The following is a 25,741-nucleotide window of genomic DNA, read 5'->3' on the forward strand; positions in this document are numbered from 1 at the left end:
CATCCTTAAAAACCATTGGCAAAACTGTGCAAGGTAATAGCAAATATGATCCAGACTACATTAAATATAAATTAACTTGCAACAAGAATAAACATGGTTTGTGCCAACAACAAGGTGTTACCAATTTACATTTAGAAACCAAAGAAGCCAATTTTCCTTTCCAGCCTATGTCATGTTAATAATTTGACATATTTTTGGGTCTGTCACATTTATGGTCATTTAATACATTTCCATGTTTGATTTTAGAAAACTGTTCTTTACTTTTGCTCACTAAACATTCCATATCTTTTGTTGTTGACGCTAAAGTCCTTGCGTCCAATCAAACTCTACAATAATTTGGCACAAATTAATTTAATTCATACTTTAACTCATATGGTATTCACACTTGGTGAGGAGCAATAATAACTGGTAACATACTTTGAAATAATACAATTCAAACTCAATGCCAACATGGGCAGGTTGGATAAAACGAAACTCATCATTGAAAACCGTCAAAAAACTATGCAAGGTAAAAGAAAATACAAACCAGACTACATTAAATAAAGGTTCATTTGCAGTGGTGATAAACATGGTTTAAGCCAACTAATATGATTTGCATTACTGGCTGCCGAAACCATTGAAATTAAAGAGACATTTTGGCCATGTCCACACCAATACGTTTTAGTTTGAAAACATATTAGTTTTATCATGTTCACGACTTTCATCCACACTACAATGCCATTTTTTCTCCACCGAAAATTGAGTGTTTTGAAAATGTCCTCCACTGAAAATTGAATTTTTCAAACAAAAACATGGCAATAGAAACCAAAATTTACAATTTTCCAATCATGTTAATCACTGAGCCTATGCAGTTCATGACAATATTAATTCAATATTATACATCATGCACAAAACATTTCCATGTTTGATTTAAAGAAAATTTTTGTTCACTTTTGTGCTATACAGTTTTGATTCTGTGTTGGGTCGCTGCTTGACATACAATGTAAACTTGGGTCCTGATTCAAAACCAGTTAAGAATCACTAAGTAAAATAACACTTATGTAAAAGCTTAATTTATCCTTGCACTCAAATTTTTTTTTTTTAAGATTCACTCATTTCAATTTCATAACAAAATTTTATCAAATTGAATTTAGTAATCTTTAATGAAATTAAATAAATATTTTAAGTTTTATTAATTATGTTTTTAAACATTACACAATTTAATTTAATGTAATTTTGTTATGAAATTAAAATGTGTAAATCTTACAAGCTAAAATATTTTTGGAGTGTGGTTAACTACGACTAAGAGCGTGAATGTGAAAATGCATGTAGGTGTAAAGATCTGATTCATCTGTTTCAAGTGGAGCGAGCTGGTGGCCAAGCATTTCTGTTGCTATACAACCTGGTCCCTCAGTCTGAAAGCCCAGGAGTTTAGTTGGAGTCAAAAGTTTCAAAAGAGAGTGGCCCCTAAAGTCAATGACATTCAATGAGCTCGGCTTCTAAAGACCTTTGTGTTGGATTCTTAGTATTCAACTTAAATCTTTCCTTTACAACTGACAATCTGCTTAACCTCAGATAAAATGTTATCTTCCTTATAGGCCTTTTGAATAGCCTGGCCTCTATTTCTTCATTTATTTTTTGTGATTTTTTTTTGTTTACTTGGGGGTAGTTGAAATGTCCATAATCTTAATTTTAAGAAACATCAAGATTTTATCTTAAAATGTATATGAATGAATATCTCACCTGCCTGTCTGAAAGTCTGTGCTGACCAGCTGGCCCCCATCTTCACACAGATCTTCAATAGATCACTGGAGCAGTGTGAAATTCCCAACTGCTTCAAATGCTCCACCTTCATTCACCGGAATGATGGTGGAGCATTTGAAGCAGTTGGGAATTTCAAATTGATATTAACAGTGCTGTAACTGGTCACCATTTATTTTTGTTCTTGTTCATTTTAAATGGCTCTTCATTGTGACAAATTGATATAAATACCAAAATGCTACTGAAAATAGTTTTAGATGGAAATTATCATGTCAAACCGTAAGACACAACAACATCCCAAAAGTATTTCATCATGCCTACTTCCTTTCAAGCCCTTTCAACATTTCATCATATGCAAGATATGAGTTAAATATAAATTTTCACTAGTGAAAGTGCCAATTTTTGATATCAGTCTTTACATTTGCACTAGTTAAAACGTTAATTCCTCGTAATAAAATTATGTCATTACTTGTATATATGTTATTTGATTTTACATTTATGCATTTGGCAGACGCTTTTATCCAAAGCAACTTACAGAGCCCTTATTACAGGGACAATCCACCTGGAGCAACCTGGAGTTAAGCGACTTGATCAAGGACACAATGGTGGTAGCTGTGGGGTTTGAACCAGTGTCCTTCTGATTACCAGTTATGTGCTTAGACCACTACACCACCACCACACATTTTCACATATTATATTACTGTACCTAGTATTTCTTACTAGGTACAGTCATATTACATTTGAAATTACTATCTGTAGAAAGTATCTGTAATTGCATTTTGAACAGGAGTGAATGACAGATCATTGTAAAATTCTGCTGGTGAATTTAGTTAAAATTCCATTTTTTATATAAAGAAATTTGCATTTTCACTAGTGGTATCTCAATAGTTAGTATTTTAAACATCTATAATTCATATCCTCTACACAATTAAATGTCAAAAGGGTGATATTTTATGTAAATTGTTGAATGATTCACTGTATAGTAAAAGTAGAATATTGCAATCAGGGATCACTAGTAAAAAAATAACTTGCTAGAGTAACTGGACAAAATGCTTTGGAAATAATAAAATGTAGACGTTTATTTGATTGTAAATGCATAGAGTGCTGCACGCCTGTCTACATTCTACACGCACAACACTCGGTTTTTCTGATATAGTCAGTGACTGACAGCCCCTCCTCCTATACACACATATTATCGCTGAACACATACACTTGCAGACACACATTTCTAAAGACATTATGAGTCTATTTGACTTAATAGCAATAACAACTTGTTTCTAAGCACAGACTCAGGACAGGTTGGTTGGTGCCGTTGGCAGGCGCATGTTCTGAATTGTAGAGAGAAAGAGACTCTGCACTGTGCATGGCCATCCCCCACAGCCAGATAGCAAAGTTCTGCTGCTTTTGCAAGCTCATAGCCAGCCACTGCTGCGAGAAGCGAGGGAGGGAGAGAGAGGGAGAGAGAGAGAGCGAGAGAGAGAGAGAGAGAGAGAGAGAGAGAGAGAGAGAGAGAGAGAGAGAGAGAGAGAGGGTGGGGGAAGAGAAGCACTGTTTGAGTGGGGGAAAGAGCATGGCTGTTTCCATTTGGTTATTGACTTTGAGCACTCTCTAAGCTCACCAGTATCTCTTTACCAAACCAAATACACATTGTGCTGTTGAATTTGGGCTTGCATTTTGGTGCGACTGATTTGATTGCTGCGGCCTACACAGTTTTTTTCTTTCTATCTGGCTTGCGCTGCATTTCACTTTTTTTCATTTTCACTTCCTGCTCTCGGTCCATCCCCCATCCTCTTTCCCTTTCCATCCCTCTCTCTCTCTCTGAAACACATGCGCACATACACATTAGCACACAGGCTGTAATTTCATGCTGTCCTCAAACATTATGCTGCTGCAATAAACCCTCTCATTTGCTGGCTGACATATGCAAGGATGCATTTTCTCTTAAACTTTTGGATACGAATTGTTATGTACAGTGCAATGATGCTATGCTATAGTTCATGCATGTATGTAGTATCATTGTATTTATTGCATTATTAGAAGATATTTGAACAAATCCCTAATAAAAAGCAGTACACTTTGATATTAAGATACCCCAATTCATGTGGCTTGTTGAGTTCAGATCTACTACAATGTCAATAAGTGATCAGACTTGTGAATTTCTCATGCTGGATGAAAAAGAAAATCCATAGACCTACACTGAAAAGGGGCCACACACTTTTCTAGGGTTCAAAATATTATGAAGACTTCAGGGTAGGCTCTTTTGACTTGGTCTAGCAACTACTCTGAACACCTTAGCAACTGCCTAGCAACACCCTAACAACACCATAGAGAACACCCTCGCAAGTACTGGGAAAACAGTCAGGGCAACGGTAACCACAGTGAACACCCAAAACACCCTAGCAACCCACTGAATCTATCAATTGCATAACATCACCTTGGCAAACACATTGAACACGCTTATCAACACCCTAAAAATGGCATAGAAATTACTAGGACAATTGTCAAGCCAAATCCAACAACCTGGTAAACACTCAGAACACCCTAGCAACACACTAAGAACCACTCTGAACACTTTAGCATCCGTTGCTACACCGTAACAATGCCATAGTCACAACTCAACAAAAACTGGAAAAATTGTCAGGCCAACTCCAACCATCTTGTAAACACCCAGAACACCTTAGCAACTACATAGCAACAAAGTAGGAACCACTCAGAACATATTATCAACCACAACATAATGCCCTAGCAACCAATCTGAACACCTTAGAAACTGCCTAGCAACACAACAAGAATGCAGTATAAACCACTCAGAACACCTTAGCAAGTACTGTGAAAATTTTCAGGCAAACTCCAACCACCTAGCAAACACCCATAACATCCTAGCAACACACTAAGAACCACTCTGAACACCTTAGCAACCACCTAGCTACACACTAAGAACCTCTCAGAACACTTTATCAACTGCATTACATTGCCCTGGCAACCACCCACAACACCCAGGCAACTATTAAGCAACACACTAAGAACCTCTCAGAACATCTTATCAACAGCATAACATTGCCATGGCAACAACCCACTACACCCAAGCAACTACCCAGCAACACACTAGGAACCATTCAGAACACCTTATCAACTGCAAAACAATGTCCAAGCAACCCTTCTGAACAACTTAGCAACTGTCCTAAAACCCTTTTGAACACCTTAGCAACTGCCTAGCAACACAATAAAAATGCCATAGAAATCCCCCAGAACACTTTAGGAGGGACAGGGGAAATTCTCAGGCCAACCCCAACCACCTAGCAAACAACCAGAACAACATAGTAACTACCAAGTTACACACTAAGAACCATTCAGAACACCTTATCAACTGCATAACATTGCCCTGGCAACACCCCACAGCACCTGAGCAACTACCTAGCTAGCAACACACCAAAAACCACTCAGAACACCATATCAATGCAAAACAAGGCCCTAGCAACCAGTCTGAACACCTTAGCAACCACCTAGCAACACAATAATAATGCACTAGAAACCATCGACAACAATTTAACAAGTACTGGGAAAATTCTCAGGCCAACCCCAACCACCTAGCAAACAGCCAGTACACCATAACAACACACTAAGAACCTCTTATAACACTGTATCAACTGCAATACATTGTCCTGGTAACCCCTGCACAACTACCCAGCTAGCAACACACTACAAACACTCAGAACCCCTTATCAACTGCATTCCATTGTCCTGGCAACCCATGAGCAACCCACAACAAACACTCAGAACACCATAATAATAATAACAAAAATTCCCTAGCAACAACTCTGTACACCTTAAGAACTGCCTAGCAACACACCGAATTTTGCCTGGTCAAGCACTGCTCATGTTCTCTTCAGAAAATGTAAACATTTATTTTTCTTCTCAAACGCTAAAATTCTTAGCTGCATTTAATGGTAAAAATCCATAATCCAATTGGGTTATCATTGACTGTTTCACAATAAAACCAAAGGTTCACTGACATAGTTTTAAGCCGTTACACGAACTGGAAGCCAAACTAAGTCAAAGTGCCTTGACATACTTATCTCTGAGTTCGGATCCGCAGCGCGAATGTACTCTATGCCGCGTTTTGCGCGTGACCGTGCGCTTCAGTAAAATGGCTCGCAGAGCCTCGTGCTGGTTTGTTCGGTTTCTCTCTCGCGCTCTCGTTCTGTAAGAGCCCCCCCGCCCTCCTCCTCCACACAAACACACACACATTTGTGTCGGTTAAATTAATTCCCGGGACCTTTATTTATATTCAACAAGAAACTTTTTGTACTTTAAAGAACCGTATTCGGGAGACAAGACCGAATTCGGTCTGAAAAGTCGAGGGAATGATACGGGACACGGGCACGTCTTTATAAGAGCGTTGTATTTATATTCAAAGTGACTTGCAGTGAAAGAGCGAGCGAGAGAGAGGGATATCATGGCCGCTCAGGTCGCCACTCTCAACACTAGTCCGCCCGTCGAACTCAAAAAGCCGGAGCGGGAGCCGCACGACGACTCGGTGCTCGGAGAGAAGCAGCCGGAAAACAAGGAGCCCCGCGCCGACGGTGGATCCCCGGGCCAGAAGGAGCTGCAAGACGGGGCTGATGTGGGAAATGCTGCTGCTGGGGGAGGAGGAGGAGACCCTGACATGAAGAACGGCAACGGTAACCCGTCCATGGTGAACAATAACAATAACCAGAATGATTCCGAGGGGAACAACCACCCCGGCATTACGCACCACCACTCGGGCGCCTTCCCTCCACCTCCTTACGGCTACAACCAGCACTACAACCGGGCCCCTTTTCATCAACATGGCGGACAACAAAGCCCTGGCATGGCAGGGCCGGCTGTGATGGACCCATACCCGCCCAATTCACACGAGCACGGCTACCCCAACCACTTCAACAACTACAGCTCCTTCCCGAACCGGACACAGTACAACCAGGGCCAAGGGTACGGCATGAATTCCCCGCGGAACAGCCAGGCGCCGGCGGCCGGGGGGCAGCCAGGCAAGCAGCCGCCGCCAGGAGGAACCGCTCCGATGGTCGCTTCCTACAACAACCAGAGGTTTAACATGGGAACCCCTCAGCCCACCTCCACCCCGACTTTAAACCAGCTCCTGACCTCTCCCAGCTCCACCAGGAGCTACCAAAACTACCCACCCAGTGAGTACAGCAGCCAGGAAGGAGCTGCAAAGGGACCAGGGGACATGGGCAGCAGTGGTCCGTATGGAGTGGGCCATCCGGGCTGGCAACAAAGAAGCCATCACCCTTCTCCAATGAGCCCGGGAAACACTGGACAAGCCCTCAGCAGAAACCAGGTAAACTTTGCTTCACTCAGCGGTGTGGTTCGCTGCGAGAGAGTCTGCCATTGTTTCTCGGTCTGCTCTAAAATGGCTGCCTGTGTTTTTCACGCTAACATTAGCGATTTAAACAGCTCTTCGGGGACATAGACAGCTACATTTCTGTCCCACGAGTCGCTCTTTGGGGTAGTGGTGCAAAACTCAATGTCCAGTGCTTGGGCAGGGTTGATGGTGGCATGAGTTTGCATGAGGAAATTGAGAAGCAATGCTAATTTCGAGGCAGGACTCGGTGCATGAATGCAGCTAAAAGACCAACACAAACGCTCTTTCAGAAAGCTCAGTTTTATTGTTTATGGCATTTGCTCTTTGGATAGTGATTTTGTGTGTTTACACGTCAGTTCGTGGGCTAAACCGCTTGAATGGAGCTTGTTGGTGGTTTAATTTCGTTAATGTACACGATGTACGCGAATCGTTATTTTAACACGGCTAGTGTATTCGCATCCTCGCCGAGGCCACCAGAAAACTCTCAAACCGATGCTTAAAAATCACTTCAGCCCGATTAGATTACGATCCGAGATGTAAAACTGAGCATTAACGCCGCATTAGTACTAATTAAGATCTGTTTGACTGGAAAATGACGTATTTGGAAGTGTTTCGAGGCGTTTTTCGGCCGTGTGTGTTTGTGTAAACAGGCTGAGTGATGCGAGTTAGTACAGCGGGCTGCTTTGCTTCGGTATTTGAATTATGGAGGTAAAATCCTCCTGTCAAAGGCAGGAGACAGTTGGTCTTGGGTTGACACGCGAGCTCAAATCTGATTGGCTGCCTCATCTCCTGCGCTTGGCCATTTATTATTACATCGAATGCAGCAAAGAGACTCGCCAACGAGCTTGTTCACTTGCACTCACTGTGTGCATGGATGTGTTTAACACTTGTGCGACCTTAGGGAATTTTTTTTTCTTCTATCATTTTGGCTGTGTTAATGCCAATGGCATAGGTGTGTATTTGTTTGGGAATTTTTATATTTCAACCTCAGTTGCTATAATACATCTATAATACACTGTGTACACAAAATAGTTACACTCAGAACCTTCATGACAAACATATCCCCTTTGAAACCCATTCAAACTGCAATATTTGATCCCAGTACCATTAAAGCAGAAAATCATGAAATCTATGATGTTATGCTTTCATCCCGGAACCCTGGATGCAAAATGTAGATTTCCACCAGGTGGCGCCATTTTTCTAATATTTATTCTATGGAGCAAATAAATGCTTTTTTCTGTTTGCTGTATTATAGAACACTGCAGGCCAGTTGAATAAATGATGCATCTAAAATTGTGTGGGTGTGTTAGTATAGATGTCAGAGTGTATTTTGTATGTGTGTATTGAGAAATTTGTGTGTGTGTATGTAACAACAGTGTCATTACGTAAACAAACTGGCATTTAAAGGGTTAAAATCCTGAAAATGAATTACTATTTGATAGTTATGATCAGGGCTGATGTTGGTTAAAAAGTCAGTGAAAGTGGGGGGCCTGGTAAGCTCAGCGTGTAAAGACGCCGACTACTATCACTGGAGATGCGAGTTTGAATCTAGGTTGTGCTGAGTGACTCCAGCCAGGTCTCATAAGCAACCAAATTGGCACGGTTGCTAGGGAGGGAAGAGTCACATGGGGTAACCTCCTCGTGGTCAGTATAATGTGGTTCGCTCTCAGAGGGGCGCATGGTGAGTTGTGCGTGGATGCCGCGGAGAATAGCGTTAAGCCTCCACGCGCACTACGTCTCTGCGGTATCGCGCTCAACAAGCCACATGATAAAATGCACCGATTGACGGTCTCAGACACGGAGCTAACTGAGATTTGTCCTCCACCACCCGGATCGAGGCGAGTCACTACGCCATCATGAGGACTTGGAGTGCATTGGGAATTAAGCATTCCAAATTGGGGAGGGAAAAAAAAAGTCAGTGAAAGATAATATTAATATAAAATATTTTTATGGCAATTTTATGACCGCGACATATGTCCTCTAAGTTACTGTATTTTTTTTTTCAATCTGACACCGCACAAAAAATAATAATGCATCAAAATCAATGTTGTTGTCATTGACATATATCAGACTGTGATAATACTAGATAACATTATATAAACAAACTGCCAATTAAAGGGTTACAGTCCTGAAAATGAATGAATATTTGTTAGTTATAATCAGGACTGATGTTGGTTAAAAAATTTTACTAATTGAAATTGGAAAATAATATTATTATGGCAATTCTTTGATGCTGACATTTTTGTCCTCTTAAGGACCTCTGAGGAACTTTTTTAAATTGATGCACAAGGGTTAAGAGTTATACTTAAAGAGTTTCTGCACTTAGGATGGTTGCTTAATGTATGCAAATAGATTCATAAAAATCATATTAATTAATAAGATAACGAGCTTTCAATTTGATGTAAATGAAGCACAATGTTTGCTGTAAGATAGGTGAATTAATTTGCATTGTCCAATATAGTCTTTGTTGTATGGGAATATTTAGATTTTTATTAAGGCTTCTGTACAATAGAGTCTGAGTTGCATAGGCCTGTGTTATTAATGTTTTTTGATAATGCAACTTTACATTGAAATCCATGCCATTTAGAGGGCTTTATGTGTCATTGGTGCACATTTTTTTCTTTGCATGGCCTTCAGATATCTAATAATTTGTGTCTTAAGAATGAATCATAATATGTGATGCTAAGATAAGGAATAATACTAATTTGAATTCAATTTACTAGGTTAAATGGTTGTTTATATCTCACTTATCTGTATTCCAGATATCTTTATTCCGTTTTTCTATTTTTTAAAGCTACTATATGCTATGTACATAATAGATGCTACATTTTTGCCATACTATGCACTAATAGAGCAATGATTGTTTGAGAATACTTGATTTAAGTTTTTTTTAAATTTGTTTATTCAAGTCGTTTGCCTAATTAAGAGTTTTGATTGCCTTTACGTGTAAGAGTTTGCATGTCAATAGTTCATGTTTTTTCTTTGCATGGCCTGAAATATCTGATTATATAGGGATGCACAATTATGACTAAAATATATGAATTGCCAATTCCTTTGATATTGTAATTGCGATTATTCATTTAAATGAATAGAATTGACATTAAAATACTTATTTTGTGTGGGGCAGTTGCATGCCATATTTATTTATGTAGGCTATGCATCAAAACAACTTGAGATCTATTTGTTCCTGAATTGCTTTTATATTTTAATTGCAAGGAAAACTGTGTTATTCACATTTTTTATAAATTGTACACTATAATTTATAAAGTGAGCATTACTGATATGCCTTTAGACTAATATAAAGAGCCCATATTATGCTAATTTACAGGTTCATGATTTTATTTTGGGGGTCTACTAGAATAGGTTTACATGGTTTAATGTTAAAAAATGAGAATTTTCTCAATGTACAATTCTGCTAAACCTATTTTCATCATCCAACTCAAACACTCTGATTTAGGCCCTGTCTCTTTAAAGTCCCACTTTCCGAAAAGCCCAGTCTGTTCTGATTGGTCAGCTGGCCCAGCCTGTTGTGATTGGTCAGCTGGCCCAGTCTGTTGTGATTGGTCAACCTCGAAGAGCCTGTGTCGGAAAGTAACGGCCCTTACCATAACTGAGTTTCAGGCTCCCTTAACAGTTGTAAACATAATTGTAACTATGGTAAAAATGGCGTCAGTTTTTGCCGTACCAGTTTGAGTCTGAATCCGATAATGAAAGTTTGGAAGAACAAGCTGATCGACCCGAACCACCTTCGCAAGCACAACTTGAGCGGGACTTTTCACAGTGGTGCGTTTTAATTTAGTAGCTTTCTTACAGGTACACTGTCGATTATTGTGAACCTAACAAAGCTTCAAGTAAAACACATGCATCTATGTTAGTCATCTTTTGCTGGAATGGGTGTAGCCAAACTTTTTTCGCCAGAGCTAAGAACAGTGACTTACTCTCAGTTAGTGATAAAGTTAGCTTTGGACTACCATGGATTGCAGACATAAAATTAACATTTGTAAAAATAAATCCATCTCCACACTTGATCACTATTCATGATAGTAAGAACGACATACAATCTGCATAATTCTACACAGTTGTAGGTAAAAATGGGCCGCAGCTGATTAGCAAAACTATTTCAACACAATAACATTAGCTAGCAGGATAACAGAGGCCTACAGCTGTGCACTGTGTGTTCACTGTAACTACAACACAACTCCGTATTTGAACTCTCAGTAACCGATAAATCCATAAATAATCAAGCATACTTGCAGGTTGAGATCCTGAAGCGCCAGATTGTCCCAACAAAGTGGGAACTAAACCATCTTTCAGGATTAACAGTCTTGAAAATCCGGCATTGGCTGTGGCTGTACTGCTAAATAATTCAAATAAATCTGTACCACTGATTCTTCAATTTGTCTGCCTTTGGAAGTCCAAACTAAGAGGTTTTGCATTTACAGTGAAGAAAACAGTGTCTTCTCAACATGGCTTTACGCAACACTTTTCACCATTATATAAATGTGATGGTTATAATAGTAATCTCGATTATTTTTCAATTAATTGTGCAGCCCATTAAAAATATGAGTATTAGTTATAATATATGTGTTAGGACAAGGAATTATGAATTCCAATTACTAGGTTACATTGATATTTATATCTATTTGATATAGCTATTTACATCCACGTTTCTTAATATTTGAATTGCTCTGTGCAGCATACTAACTTATTAATGCCACATGTTTGCTATACTAAAAACAAAAAATATGGAGGTATTTGAGATTATTTGATTGAAATATGTTTTTATTTTTTTTATTGCATATTTTATGAATCTGATTTGTCGATATGTAACTTTTCTGGAATGCATGCCATTTAGACAATTTAACATTTCAGTGATGCCGTGTTTTATTTGAAATGCTTGAAATGTCCAATAAAATCAGTTTATTAGTAATAGAAATTAGTATTGGTGATAACATAGGCCTATATGATAAGTCATTGTTTTAGGCCATTTGCTAGGTTACATGAAGGTTTAGTTCTCTTATTTTTAACAAAGCTATCTGCATCCAGGTTTCTTAGTATTTTAACTGCTCTTTGCAGCTTTTAACTTATTAGTTGTGACTATTTCTATTATACACAGTATCTCAGAACACTGGTCCCTGTACAGGTAATATTGAAAGTAGCACGCACTGAGTTCATGCCCACTGAGTGTATGTTTACAAGCTGTGCAGGCCCAGGCCCTTGGCCCTGGTTGTACAATCATCCTGTTCTCATTCTGAACTTGTGACAATTAACACTAATAATCTGTCTCTCCCAGGCCCATGCTAGAAACACTCACCTTTCTTGAGCCCTCAGGCATTCCTGCTGTTGGGGATTCCTGGTTTTGAATGAGATTGTGGTTGCTGTTTTCTCATTTCGGAAAATTGTTTTTAAATGATGCTCATTTCCAGTGCAACTAAGATCTGTCACTATTGAGTCTATGCCATGAAGTGAACTGTAAACATTTTTATAGACATGAATGCTATTTCTAGGAAAATTATCTTGTGATATCAGATATCTTGTGAATAGATCATTAGTGCACTTACCACAAGTCTCGAGCTTCTTTTCACCCATTCTGTTCATATGAGCTCACTGCACTGCATTCAACAAACCCAGCATGAAAGAGTCGTGAACAAATGACTCTTGAGCCGGATCTTTTTCATGAATCATTTGAAAAGTACTGCGGGTTTGAACTCAGGAGCTCAGGTTAGCAGTTTGAATCAGATGTTGTGTGTGAAAATCCCAGGAGATCAGCAGTAACAGAAATACTCAAACCAGCCCATCTGGCACCAACAATCATCCATTAGATTTTCTAATCAGCCAATCATGTGACAGCAGTGCATAAAATCATGCAGATATGGGTCACTAGCTTCAGTTAATGTTCACATCAACCGTAAGAATGGGAACAAATTAGATCTCGGTGATTTTGATTGTGATTTTGGTCGATTTTCACACACAACAGTCTCTAGAATTTACTCAGAATGGTGCCAAAAACAAAAAAAACATCCAGTGAGCGGCAGTTCTGAGGATGGAAATGTCTTGGTGATGAGAGAGGTCAACAGAGAATGGTTTGAACTGACAAAGTCTACAGTAACCCAGATAACCACTCTGTACAATTATGGTGAGAAGAATATAATCTCAGAGCGTGTATGTATGTATATATATATATATATACACTCACCTAAAGGATTATTAGGAACACCTGTTCAGTTTCTCATTAATGCAATTATCTAATCAACCAATCACATGGCAGTTGCTTCAATGCATTTAGGGGTGTGGTCCTGGTCAAGACAATCTCCTGAACTCCAAACTGAGTGTCAGAATGGGAAAGAAAGGTCATTTAAGCAATTTTGAGCGTGGCATGGTTGTTGGTGCCAGACGGGCCAGTCTGAGTATTTCACAATCTGCTCAGTTACTGGGATTTTCACGCACAACCATTTCTAGTGTTTACAAAGAATGGTCTGAAAAGGGAAAAACATCCAGTATGCGGCAGTCCTGTGGGCAAAAATGCCTTGTTGATGCTAGAGGTCAGAGGAGAATTGGCCGACTGATTCAAGCTGATAGAAGAGCAACTGTGCCTGAAATAACCACTTGTTACAACCAAGGTATTCAGCAAAGCATTTGTGAAGCCACAAGACGCACAACCTTGAGGCGGATGGGCTACAACAGCAGAAGACCCCACCGGGTACCACTCATCTCCACTACAAATAGGAAAAAGAGGCTACAATTTGCAAGAGCTCATCAAAATTGGACAGTTGAAGACTGGAAAAATGTTGCCTGGTCTGATGAGTCTCGATTTCTGTTGAGACATTCAGATGGTAGAGTCAGAATTTGGCGTAAACAGAATGAGAACATGGATCCATCATGCCTTGTTACCACTGTGCAGGCTGGTGGTGGTGGTGTAATGGTGTGTGGGTGTGAACATTTATGAGACAAAAGGGAATGCAAACTTATTTTCTCAACTATATAGACTGTTTATTAAACCTTCAATTAATGAGTTATCAGCTGTCTTCCTTTTCTTTGGCTTTATATCTTTTGAACAACAATCTAAATCAAGCAATTCTGTGATTTGGTGACTAAAAACAGACATTTGGAGTCCTGTTTGTGCTTATTTTGGGGAATGTATTTAAACCTTGTAAAATATGTTAAACAGTCACGAGTACTGCACTCTTAATGGTAGTTGAAAGCATGTTTAAATTAGCAAAAATATTCAAAGATAAAACAAACATGTGGGGTACTTCGGTTGTAGGGAATTTTAATTAATTCTGCAGAAATTTGCATGCGAAATTTCTTAGTACAACTTTATATAGCCTACATGAGTGTGGAAGTATTCTTTTTCCATTATTTGAAAGATCCTGTGACTTTATTTGGCTTACTTGATGTCAGTTGATCATACACTGACACACAAACAGATAAAAAACATCAAGGCAGTGTGCGTTTTAACATGTTTTGAGCAGTTGAAGGGAAGTCGGACGGCTGCTGTCGGGTGCTAATGCCAACGCAATTTTGACCTATTGCAACTTGTATTCATGTGACTTTGTCTAGAAAATACTGTAACAAACCTTTAAATCTCAAACATAACAGAACACTACATTTCTGCATGTATTTGTATATTAGAGGCAGTCATTTGTGGGCTGTTTGCAAATTGTGCACAGTTAAAGGTTTTGCGACCACAGATTTGCATGAACGTTCAAATGGATGGCTCGGACTTGAGTTGATGGAGATGTGTAATTTTCAAAAGCATCCAGCCATCCTATATCCATGCTAATATTAAAGTGGGCCATTTTTGTATACAAATACCAGAACTTTATGAAAGTTTCAAGTGCCAAAGTGGACTAGTTGTTGTACTGCCAGTCTGCCACAGTAATTCTTTCTAGTTTTTCATTTGCAAGCAAATTAACTTATTTTCAGTGAGATTAATTAGCATAGAGTTATAAATTGATCCCATGGGTGAAATGAGTAAAACCTTGAGAAAAGGCCAGAAATTATTTTTTGTTATTTTTTTTTCATAAACTGGAGTGTAAATATCTCTGCTTTGTACGTGGTACTATATAATGCAAAAATAAATAGAATGAAACCCATATAGATATGCAGTTTCAAAATTTTAATGATAACAAAAGTACTAGATCTCCCTGTGGGCGTATGAAATAATGGAGAGATGTATTTCACAATGTTTCACTAAATGTTGAACTGGTAAATATAGCTCTTCGTTCTGTGAATTATTATATTGCGGCATCGATTGATATATCTTCAACTCTGTGTAGGCCTAGTTTTAGCACTGTGGACTTCTAGAAATAAAGTCTTGTCTAAACATTTTTCACACACTATTTTTACATTTGTCTTCTAACAATGTCCAACAAGTTTTTTATCATTTTATTTTGTCATTTGTCCTTGGAGTAATTCTCAGCATTCAATTCACAATATAATTTCCAGCACATCTGAAATGCTGTGTTGAGCTTAAAATTATTATTTGCTGGAAATGATGCTGATGAAACTTTAACATTGTTAAAATAAGATGACAGAATCCTTTATCTTGCTAACCGTGCGCTCAGACCAGAGGCGGCGAGAGCGTCAAATCGACTGGAAGTCATTCATTTTCTATGACAGCCAGCGTCTCTCGGCGGTGAGAAGCGGCGCTGCGAGTCTTGGGCGGTGTGGGCGTCAGAGGAAAGTTGAAGTGCAGCCAACATTAAGGTAATGAGCTTTGAAACCTATTGGAATATAGAAGTGCTCCGCTCTAGCGAAGTCTAGAGAACACAACCGTGTAAACTTTGGTTCCCACCAAACATTAGTTCCGAAGACTGATTATTGCCGTGGTGGCTTTTCCCGTAATATTTGATCTGTCCCTGTTTGCTTAGTGATATAAATAAAATAAAACAAACGAGTGGACAAAGGTGTCTAAAATTGTTAGTGTGCCAGGTGAGTTGATGAAGTGGATATTATGGTTTATAAAATATTATATAGTAATATATTAAAATATTTCATGAGGATATACGCTACTTGTGATATGTTGTCAAAAAGATACCGGTCGACATGTCTGGATATTTTGTGGCCCCTTTAAATATAGTTCATAAAACCAAGCATTCTCAACAAATGTTGCTGCCTATTTCAAATAAGTCAGAGCGTCCACAAATTTTCGATAGCCTTGTTGGCAGGGCAGCCAGAGCCAATTTTGACGCTCTCGCCGCCTCTGGTCTGAACGCACGGTAAGGCTAATGTCATAGCTTACATTTTATCTGTCCTAAATACACACAGTAAAATAATATTTTTACACTGTTACACCTTTTATAAAGCTAGCAAAATCATTGTGAATATATTGTCAATGTTTCCATATTGCCCATCTGTTGTATAGTGATGAATCAGATGGTAATACTACGGTTCTTTGATATAGTCATGGCACTGATTTTATGTTTACATGGTGCTCCAAGATGTTTCTGATTAATTAAGCATACTATGGGTCTACTGTGGTACATGTCCAAAAATTGTTTTGCTACTTTTGAAGTACTTTTTTTGTTTAGACCTCACAGGTCTATTTCAGTGCATTTAGTCTATGACTGGCAAATGCTTGGTAATGATCTAAGACTTCTTTCTGACCTGGACCTTGGCATTGGTTTTGTATATGCAGCATGAAACTGCTCTGAGATCAGTGTTTGTTTTGATGATGCAGGGAGAATCCTGGCAGTGAAGGGCACTGTCCTGTTGCCTGCGGGATGATGAGTGAACTGTTGCTGCCACAGCACACTGTCTGCACTGCTGAGTAATGAATCTCCACATGCTGCCTCACTCTTTGTATGTGTGTGTGTGTGTGTGTGTCACAGATACTTTGGGAAACAGTGCCGGCAGGGGGGTGTTTTTGTGAATGATCTTTGCTGGCTGCCGGTGACAGCTGTGCGCCTGTGAATGTGAGCGTGTGCGTGCGCATGCTCTGTCTGTGAACGCCAGGGTAAACGCTCTGACCTGCTCATGCTTCATGTGCCACCAGCAGTCCACCAGTCTTTACACGAGACTGTAACGAGACATGTTTAGCTTGGGTTACAGCACCAATTGACCTCTTGCACACTCGCTTTACTCATCACATAGACCTCGAACCATTTAGTGCACAGCATCCATTCCTTAGAAAGGTCTCTTTCTCTTCCTTCATCCCTTTTTCTTTACATCTCTCTTTCTCTGACTGCATCCCAATTTGCATTCTTCTACTAAGCACACATATGTACAAGTATATTCTTCGCAGGTGACTGAAACATACTTTGGAGTGTGCAGTAGTACTAGTTAGGCAGTTTACCAGTATTTAGGTATACTGTCAGTGGCACCATAAAATTGTGCCTTGAAATCATAGAGCCTCTTTGTCGCATATTGTTAGCATTTTCTTGCAAGTGTTAACATCTTTATTTTTTCACTTTTTGGTTCATGCATTGAAAAAACGCTTTGGCTTTGCATTCCTTGTAATTTTCTGCTACTGGAAGTGAGTGGTCACAATAAGGCTTTACATTTAATCAGATAAATAATCAATATTATGTTGTAGATGGATACCAATACAGGTGGGCCATAAGCAAAAAATTATCTACTTGAAATAATTTGTCGCTAACAATATAGCTCACGATTTACAATTTTCTATGGAAAGCGATTTAAAAACTTTCAAAATCTTCTCTCGTTAGTTGAACATTCTAAGTGTTTGCTTTGATTCAGACACCCCTCCATCTTGTAGGCTATTTGTTTTTGATTTTTGGCCGTGATTCAAATTATTATTTGAATGCAAAAATGATACAATAGAAACTGATAACGGATAAGAAAAATAATATAAAGATTATAAAATGATTACTTGTAGCGCAACCACTGATTGGAATGCATTTTGCACAAACACAATAGAAACGATACTGGGCAATTCCACGAAAATGTCAGCCATACCATGTAATAATAAAGTTTTAAGAAAAAGAACAAAACCCCCTCATTTAGGTCTTTACTCACTGATCACATTATTTGGAACGCCTGTACACCTTATTCATGCGATTTATCAAGATGCACGATAACGGTCAAAGCCGTTCATCTAGTGTAGAAAAACATTTCAATCCTGATGTAAGTCTACTTTGCTGTAGATGAATCTCACATGACAGGCCCATCTCTCTCCTCTTCACCTGTGACTGACTGTGTGTCCAACCAGAGTCTGGTTTAAATAAATTGTTTTTCTATTGAGTAAGGTTTCACTTCTGAAACGTAGAGTATGTTTTCATAGTACAATGACTTCATATGTCAAAAGATCAAGTAAAATTTGATTCCTCATGTCATCACCCCTTTAAACCACTGGAGTCATATGGATTACTTTTATGCTGCCTTTATATGCCTTTTGGAATTTTGACCACCTTTCACTTGCATTGTATGAACCAATAGAGCTGAAATATTCAGCTAAAAACCTTCATTTGTGTTAGAGGTCGACCGATATTGTTTTTTTTTTTCAGGCCGATGCCGATCTTTTGAAATCCGGGTCGGCCAATGGCCGATTAATGCTGCCGATTTATTTTGGCCGATATTTGGCCGATATGTGCTTGTTTTTAACCTCTTATTTGAACCTTTTATTTGAAAGATAAAATGTAACACAAATAATTACTTAAGATAGACAAAATTTCTCAACAAATACATTTATTGAACACTTGACCAATCTGCACTTGTACACTTAAATTAAAAATATATCATGTAAAAACATATTGTATAAATAATGTATAAGAAATATATTAAATAAACAAAGCAGGGTTTACAAACTGCTCCGAGACACGAAGGTTGAGATCCAAATGCAGCTTTAATTAAGGGGCAATCCAGACATGTAATCCAGTATTCAGAGCATCCAAGAGAAGCACAGGCATAACTAGGGATGGGTATCGTTAAGGTTTTAATGGTATTACTATCTTACCGATACTGCTTATCGATTCTTAACGGTTCTTTTTGTTATATATATATATATATATATAATTTAATTTCAGGAAGGTCTACTAACATTACTGTTCAGGTATGGTCTAAAAAGAAATCTAATTAAGTAATCAATTGTAAAATAACACTGCATAGTTTATCATAGATAGATTAATGCTTATTAATGCAGAAGTTATTCATTCAAGAGCTGTAAGTGATTTTCTCTTTGCCTTTTGTTGTTTGATTCGCAGTAATGGCTCAATCGTCACATGTTTAATAGACAGCTTCCCCTTTAAGACCGAGTCTAATAGGCTCCTGATGCACCATATTTTCTCCCAACTATTTCCATAACTACGTCCATTTAAGACATAAACTGTGTTTAAGTGAATCTCCAAGCCGGTCGTTTTGACATATTTCTGTTGATCGTTTAGACACGCGCACATGAAACCCAAAGTAGCCTATACTTTGCTTGTCTCATTGTGGTCCGTTTCGGAGCACGCGCCACATTGGGAACGGTATCTCTTGCGCTCTTTTTATTATTAAACGCGTCTCGCAATTTAGCAACAGTAGCTAGACTGCATTTTACAACAATCACCTATCGTGCTGATTCAGACGTGAAGTTTGAGTTTTAGGGAGAAATGTCAGTGCACCGCTGTGAAGGGAAGGAAGTTGGATTGCGTAAATATACAGAATGCGACTTATGTATAAATATTATTTTTATAAGCTTTGGAAGGCGAAATCTAAAATAAAATCAGACTAATATCACAGATCTAAACCAGGCTATGTTTGAATGTTTAGTTCTGTCCTCTGTCGTCACTCATTAAGCAGGGCTCGTGTTGTGCTTGCTTTGGCACCGCTTGAGCGAGATCTCTCTCTCTCTCTTTCTCTGACTGTGAATAGCTAAATTGCATCGCGGACAAATGGTTTAATATTATTATACATAGAAATGGCTGGCGAGATAAAATAACTTTCTCTTTATAGCAATAATAAATGTATTAATTTCTCCAGTACCGACAACAGAACCGATAACGTCCGAGCTTACCAAAGCCAGTCCTTCAATAGCCTATAGTGCGTTGGTATATTTTTTATTACTTATTTATCTGCATTGAGTGACAACCCTCTCAAATATAAGACACACAAACAGAACAAATAAAAGTCTCAGATTCACTGTCTGTAAATGCACAATTCTTGCTTACTTATTGTGACATGATAGCAAACCTTCTGCTGTGATAATGCAAATTCAACTACGCTATCAATATCCAAAGTAGCCGAACGTCTTGTCGCGTTTTTTCTTGAAGTTGGCAGTAACATATCAAAAGTTTTTAATTAAATATAAAGGAGTTATACAAATTGTATCCTTACTGTTTTCTCCAAGGAACTTCGGTCCTTCCTTACCGTATGTTCACACCAGAGGCGGCGAGAGCGTCAAATCGACCGGAAGTCATTCATTTTCAGTGACAGCCAGCGTCTCTCGGCGGCGAGAAGCGGCGCTGCGAGTCTTGGGCGGCGTGGGCGTCAGATGGAAGTTCAAGTGCAGTCAACATTATGGTAATGAGCTGTGACGCGGTTCGGCGGCAACCTATTGGAATATAGAAGTGCTCCGCTCTAGCGAAGTCTAGAGAACATAACCGTGTAAACTTTGGTTCCCACCAAACATTCGTTCCGAAGATAAAATGGAGAAACGAATTATTGCCGTGACTGGTTTCCCTGTAATATATGACCAAGACCACAGTTATTAAATGTATTTTATTTTGATAACAAACAACTATAATTTTAATTACTTTCTGCCATCGATCAATTTCTTATTTTCACATTTTAAAGAGTTCATGAGGATATACGCTACTTTTGATAGGTCGGCAAAAAGTAAATGGTCGACATGTCTGGATGTTTAAATTGCAGCCCCTTTAAATATAGTTCACAAAACAAAGCATTCAGAACAAACGTTGCCGCCTATTTCAACCACGTCAGAGCGTCCACGAGCGTCCTTGAGCGTCGAAGGCAGGGCAGCCAGAGCGAATTTTGACGCTCTCGCCGCTTCTGGTGTGAACGTACAGTTAGGCACTGGATGAGGTTTGCTCATTCTGTTGGAATATGACTCTAGGGGCAGCGTGCGTCGAACACATGTTCCACAACAACACTAGGCTGCCCACAGATGCGCCTGCCTAATAATCGGCTTGATATACTTTGATATTGGCCGATGCCGATTAATCGGTCGACCTCTAATTTGTGTTGTGCAGAAGAAAGTCATACACATCTGGGATGTAAATTATTAGAGAATTTTAATTTTGGGGTGTACTATCCCTTTAAAGGGCTAGTGTGAAATAATCTGATCCACAGACAGATGCTTGTTTTGTTTCATTTCTGTTGGATCCACTAGATCCACTTTGACTGTGTGCACCCAATAGTGAGTAATGTGACAAATTGAGAGCACTCCCATTGTTATTGTCAATTCTGTCATCATTTCTTGAAGTGTAGATATCACGGAGTGTAGACACTGTGTAAATAAGAGATTTATTCTGCAGTCAAGACAGCTTTGATGATTATAATCAAAGTGTTTGCGAGCATCCAGTTCTCAGTAGCAACAAACCACTAAAGTTAAGAAAACCATTAGTAAAAATTAGGGTATTTATAACCAAGGGTATCCTGGTTCACAGTTGTCCTCCTTTGTTTTTACTTTTGCTGCTTTTCCTCTTGGTAGGAGGGAGTTCTGTATGCTGTACAGTGAGGAGCATCTCAGATGTGAGGGTAATGTATTTTCTTTTGACATTTACTTTTAAAATGTAGCAGATTAGCATAGTAATTTCCTTCTTCAAAGTTGTGGGCCCAGAGTCTGTAGTCTTCATTTACGTGATGCGTGTGTGTGTTTGTTGTGTGAAAAAGGTTATTAACCTTTTACTGGTCATCAAAATAATTCATGAATATGGTCGGTAAACCCAAGATATATGAGGCCACAGCTTAAGAATCAGTGGGAAAGGTAGTTTTATACTTTAATTTGTCTGTCAGCCTGCTTTTTAGGTAATGACATCAAAATATGAATGGGTGATTTTCCAAAAAACGACCTGGTCATATTGGTTTGATACAGACAATGAACAATTTTTTTAGGCAAAAAAATCCATCCACAGAACTGCTGCTAACTGGATGTTTTTTGTGTTTTTGGCACCATTCTGAGTAAATTCTAGAGACTGTTGTGTGAGAGAATCAAAGAAGATCAGCAGTTACAGAAATACTCAAACCAGCCCATCTGGCACCAACAATCATGCCACGATAAAAAGCACTGAGATAAAAAAAAAATTCCCATTCTGATGTGAACATTAGATTAGTTAGATTACTGAAGCTCCTGAACCGTATCTATCTGATATTATGCACTGCACTGCTGCCACATGATTGGCTGATTTAATAATCGCATGGATGATTGTTGGTGCCAGATGTGCTGGTTTGAGTATTTCTATAACCGCTGATCTCCTGGATTTTCACACACAACAGTCTCTAGAATTTACTCAGAATGGTGCCAAAAAAAATAAACAAATAAAATTCAGTGAGCGGCAGTTCTGTGGACTGAAATGCCTTGTTGATGAGAGAGGTCAACAGAGAATGGCCAGACTGGTTTGAACTGACTAATGGGAGCTCGGCTTTTTGTGGGTTTTCCACTTTGGATAGTACCAGGTACCTGATACTTTCTTTAGTACCAGATTGGTCAAGGTTCCAAGCAAGCCGAGCCGATAATAAATGTGATGTCAAAACCCTGCAGATCACTGATTGGTTAGAGAGAATCCTCACTACCAGCATCACTGGATTTGCGACACGGGACATCAACCCAACCCGCTAGTTTTAAAATTAGCAAGAGCGATAGCAGTATCATTTGTTCACGCGACTTTCGAATTGTAAAAAGAAATGGCTGTGTGCAAAACATCGCCTCGGTCAATAAACGAGGTGCAGACATTCCTCTCGTTAGCGACGAACGAAACTACACAAAACTAAAAAGTCTTTAAGGAAGTGTCCCGGCTGTTGGCCACACACGGCTACCACTGGACCTACCAACAGTGTTGGGAAAAGTTCCATCAAGGACCACAACAGCCGGAGTGGTTCAAACAGAAGAAAGTGGAAGTGGTTTTACCCTATGGACAATGGGAGGGATAGTGCCCTGGACTCGGCCATGGCGTTATTGTAGTCTACGATGGAGGATGGTACATTTTGTTACGTTAACTCTATATTCTGCTTGAATAACTCTATATTAGCTAACAGCTAGCAGCCATGTTATGTTTATGGTCAATAATGTTTTTGTCGCGTTTAAGATGATGTCACGGTAGTAGAGGCGGCGCAACTATGACGATCAGACGATAATCCCAAATTTAGACTGCACTAAACTGCAGTGGAAAAGTAAAGCGAGCAGAGTCAAGTCGAACCGTAATGTGCAAAAAGTCTACAGTAACTCTGATAACCATTATCAGATGGAAATGTCAGAATAATCCTAGAGATTTATTTTTTTCATCACATTCACAGTTGGTCAGAAGATTATATACACTTTGTTAGTGTTTGGTAGCATTGTCTTTAAATTGTTTAACTTGGGTCAAACATTTTGTGTAGCCTTACTCAAGCTTCTCACAATAAGTTGCTGAAATATTTGCCCATTCCTCCAGACAGAACTGATGTAACTGAGTCAGGTTTGTAGCCCTCCTTGCTCACACATGCTTTTTGGATTGAGGTGAGGGCTTTGTGGTGGCCACTCCAATACCTTGACTTTGTTGTCCTTAAGCCATTTTGCCACAACTTTGGAGGTATGCTTGTGGTCATTGTCCATTTTGAAGACCCATTTTCGACCGAGCTTATCTTCCTGTCTGATGTCTTCAGATGTTGCTTCAATACGTCCACATAATTTTCCTTCCTCATGATGCCATCTATTTTGTGAAGTGCACCAGTCCCTCCTGCAGCAAAGCACCCCCACAACATAAAGTTTTAAGAAACCCCCATGCTTCACAGCTGTGATGGTGTTCTTTGGCTTGCAAGACTAACCCTTTTTCCTCAAAATGAAACGATGGGTCATTATGGTCGAACAGTTAAGATTAATTAAGATTAATAATTAAGATCTTTGTCCCCATGTGCACATGCAAACTGTAGTCTGTCTTTTTTATGGCGGTTTTGGAGCAGTGGCTTCATCCTTGCTGAGCAGCCTTTCAGGTTATGTCGATATAGATCTCGTTTTACTGTGGATATAGATAAGCAAAGAGGCACTGAGTTTGAAGGTAGGCCTTAATATTATGTTCAACATTCTCAGATAATTTAAAGTAAATGTACGTTGTTTTAAAGGAGTTTTAGATATTTATATTGGAAAACAAGCCAAAACAAAATCAATTCAAAAACGTATTTTGTTGCAGTGTATAAGGGGTTGAAGACTTCCTCTCTCACCTTTCTGTTCACTTCAATCCATATTTAACTCATTAAAAAACAATCTCCCTCTTATTAATAAAGCTGCATACTGCCAATTTTCTTCATGATAAGAAATGCACAGTGACACATATATTATAATTCAATAAGTCACAAGACATTACGTTATAATCTAGCTGCATTAATTGTGCGCGCTCGAGGGACGAGCATCCCCGTGACAGAGTGTGACTCAGCTGGGTGCAGTTTCAGTCTCTCCCCCCTTAGATCGGGACATTTGCGCAACCCATAGAAGAAGTGCTGACTGCACAGAGGCTGTTTCAGAGTTTGAATTTCTTTATATGATCTACTGCTGTATTATTTGAACTTTAATAAAGCTATAACACATTAAATATAACTGCATTTAAGATGTAACGCCTGGTGTTTCTTTTAAAGAGCTTCGGATCTGGTTATTCCACAATGAGAGTGCTTCTGAATTTACTTTTTTTTTTTTTTTTTTATAATTATATAAAAAAATAATTCATAACTCATAATTTGCGATCTACATCACCTGAAGCGTTTTGGTAAGTTTAGAGTGCATCTGGACTGTGATCTGTGTAATTCTTCCTCTCCTCAGTCAGACGCAAGCTGCAGTGCTGTTCATTAGTGCACCATCATTAGTTTAATGTGATCTCATGTTACGTAAAATGAGATCAAAGGGACTATTCGATTTTTTTTTTTTTTATTGTCGACGTTGTCGATAATGTCAACTAATCGTTTCAGCCCTATATGTGCGTGTTCCGTGCTTGTGCTGTGGAAGTGAACGCACAACGAATCACACACGCTCATCGACAGCTTTTCTTTTGTCTGTTCTTCAAAATATAATAATGTGTGTTTCTTCAAACGTGCATCCTTGTCTCTAACGGCATTTCTTGTCATTTGTCACAGGCGTGAAATCTTACAGGTCGCTCGCTACAGAGGCAGGTAGATGAGCAAAATTACCCGCCACTGTGCATGAAATACCTGCATTTAGCAGGTGGCCAGTGCTCATTTTATACCCCGATCACAATACAAAAAAAAATTCTTAATTGCCCTAAAACAGACTTTATTTGCTACATCCAAAAGATAATTTCTTATTTGTTTCTTTTGATTTTGGAGTAAAAGAGGACCAGGACATTGTCTTGACAGGTTTTGTGAAAAGAAATGCATTCCTGCATGCCTAATAGATGTTCAAACTATGTGAGAAATTGTTTATGTGCTGGTACTGCTTTCGAACAATAAACCATGCTGCAAAAGTTCCTTTTTGCTATGTGACATCTTTTTATTTGTCATCTCTCAGCATTGAACATCATTGACTCTGTTCGTACT

General features: G+C 38.9%; 1 protein-coding gene across 1 annotated transcript in view; it reads left to right on the forward strand.

Moving 5' to 3' along the window:
* Positions 1-5,969: 5,969 nt before the first annotated feature.
* The window catches only part of LOC127650501 (AT-rich interactive domain-containing protein 1A-like), an 84,414-nt gene continuing 64,642 nt past the window's right edge, over positions 5,970-25,741 (forward strand). Inside the window, exon 1 of the mRNA XM_052135948.1 lies at positions 5,970-7,078. Within this exon, the coding sequence (XP_051991908.1) occupies positions 6,197-7,078 (882 nt within the window). The 5' untranslated portion in view covers positions 5,970-6,196. The remainder of the gene's footprint in view (positions 7,079-25,741) is intronic.

The sequence above is a fragment of the Xyrauchen texanus genome, chromosome 10 (assembly GCF_025860055.1).
Source record: "Xyrauchen texanus isolate HMW12.3.18 chromosome 10, RBS_HiC_50CHRs, whole genome shotgun sequence".
NCBI lineage: Eukaryota > Metazoa > Chordata > Actinopteri > Cypriniformes > Catostomidae > Xyrauchen > Xyrauchen texanus.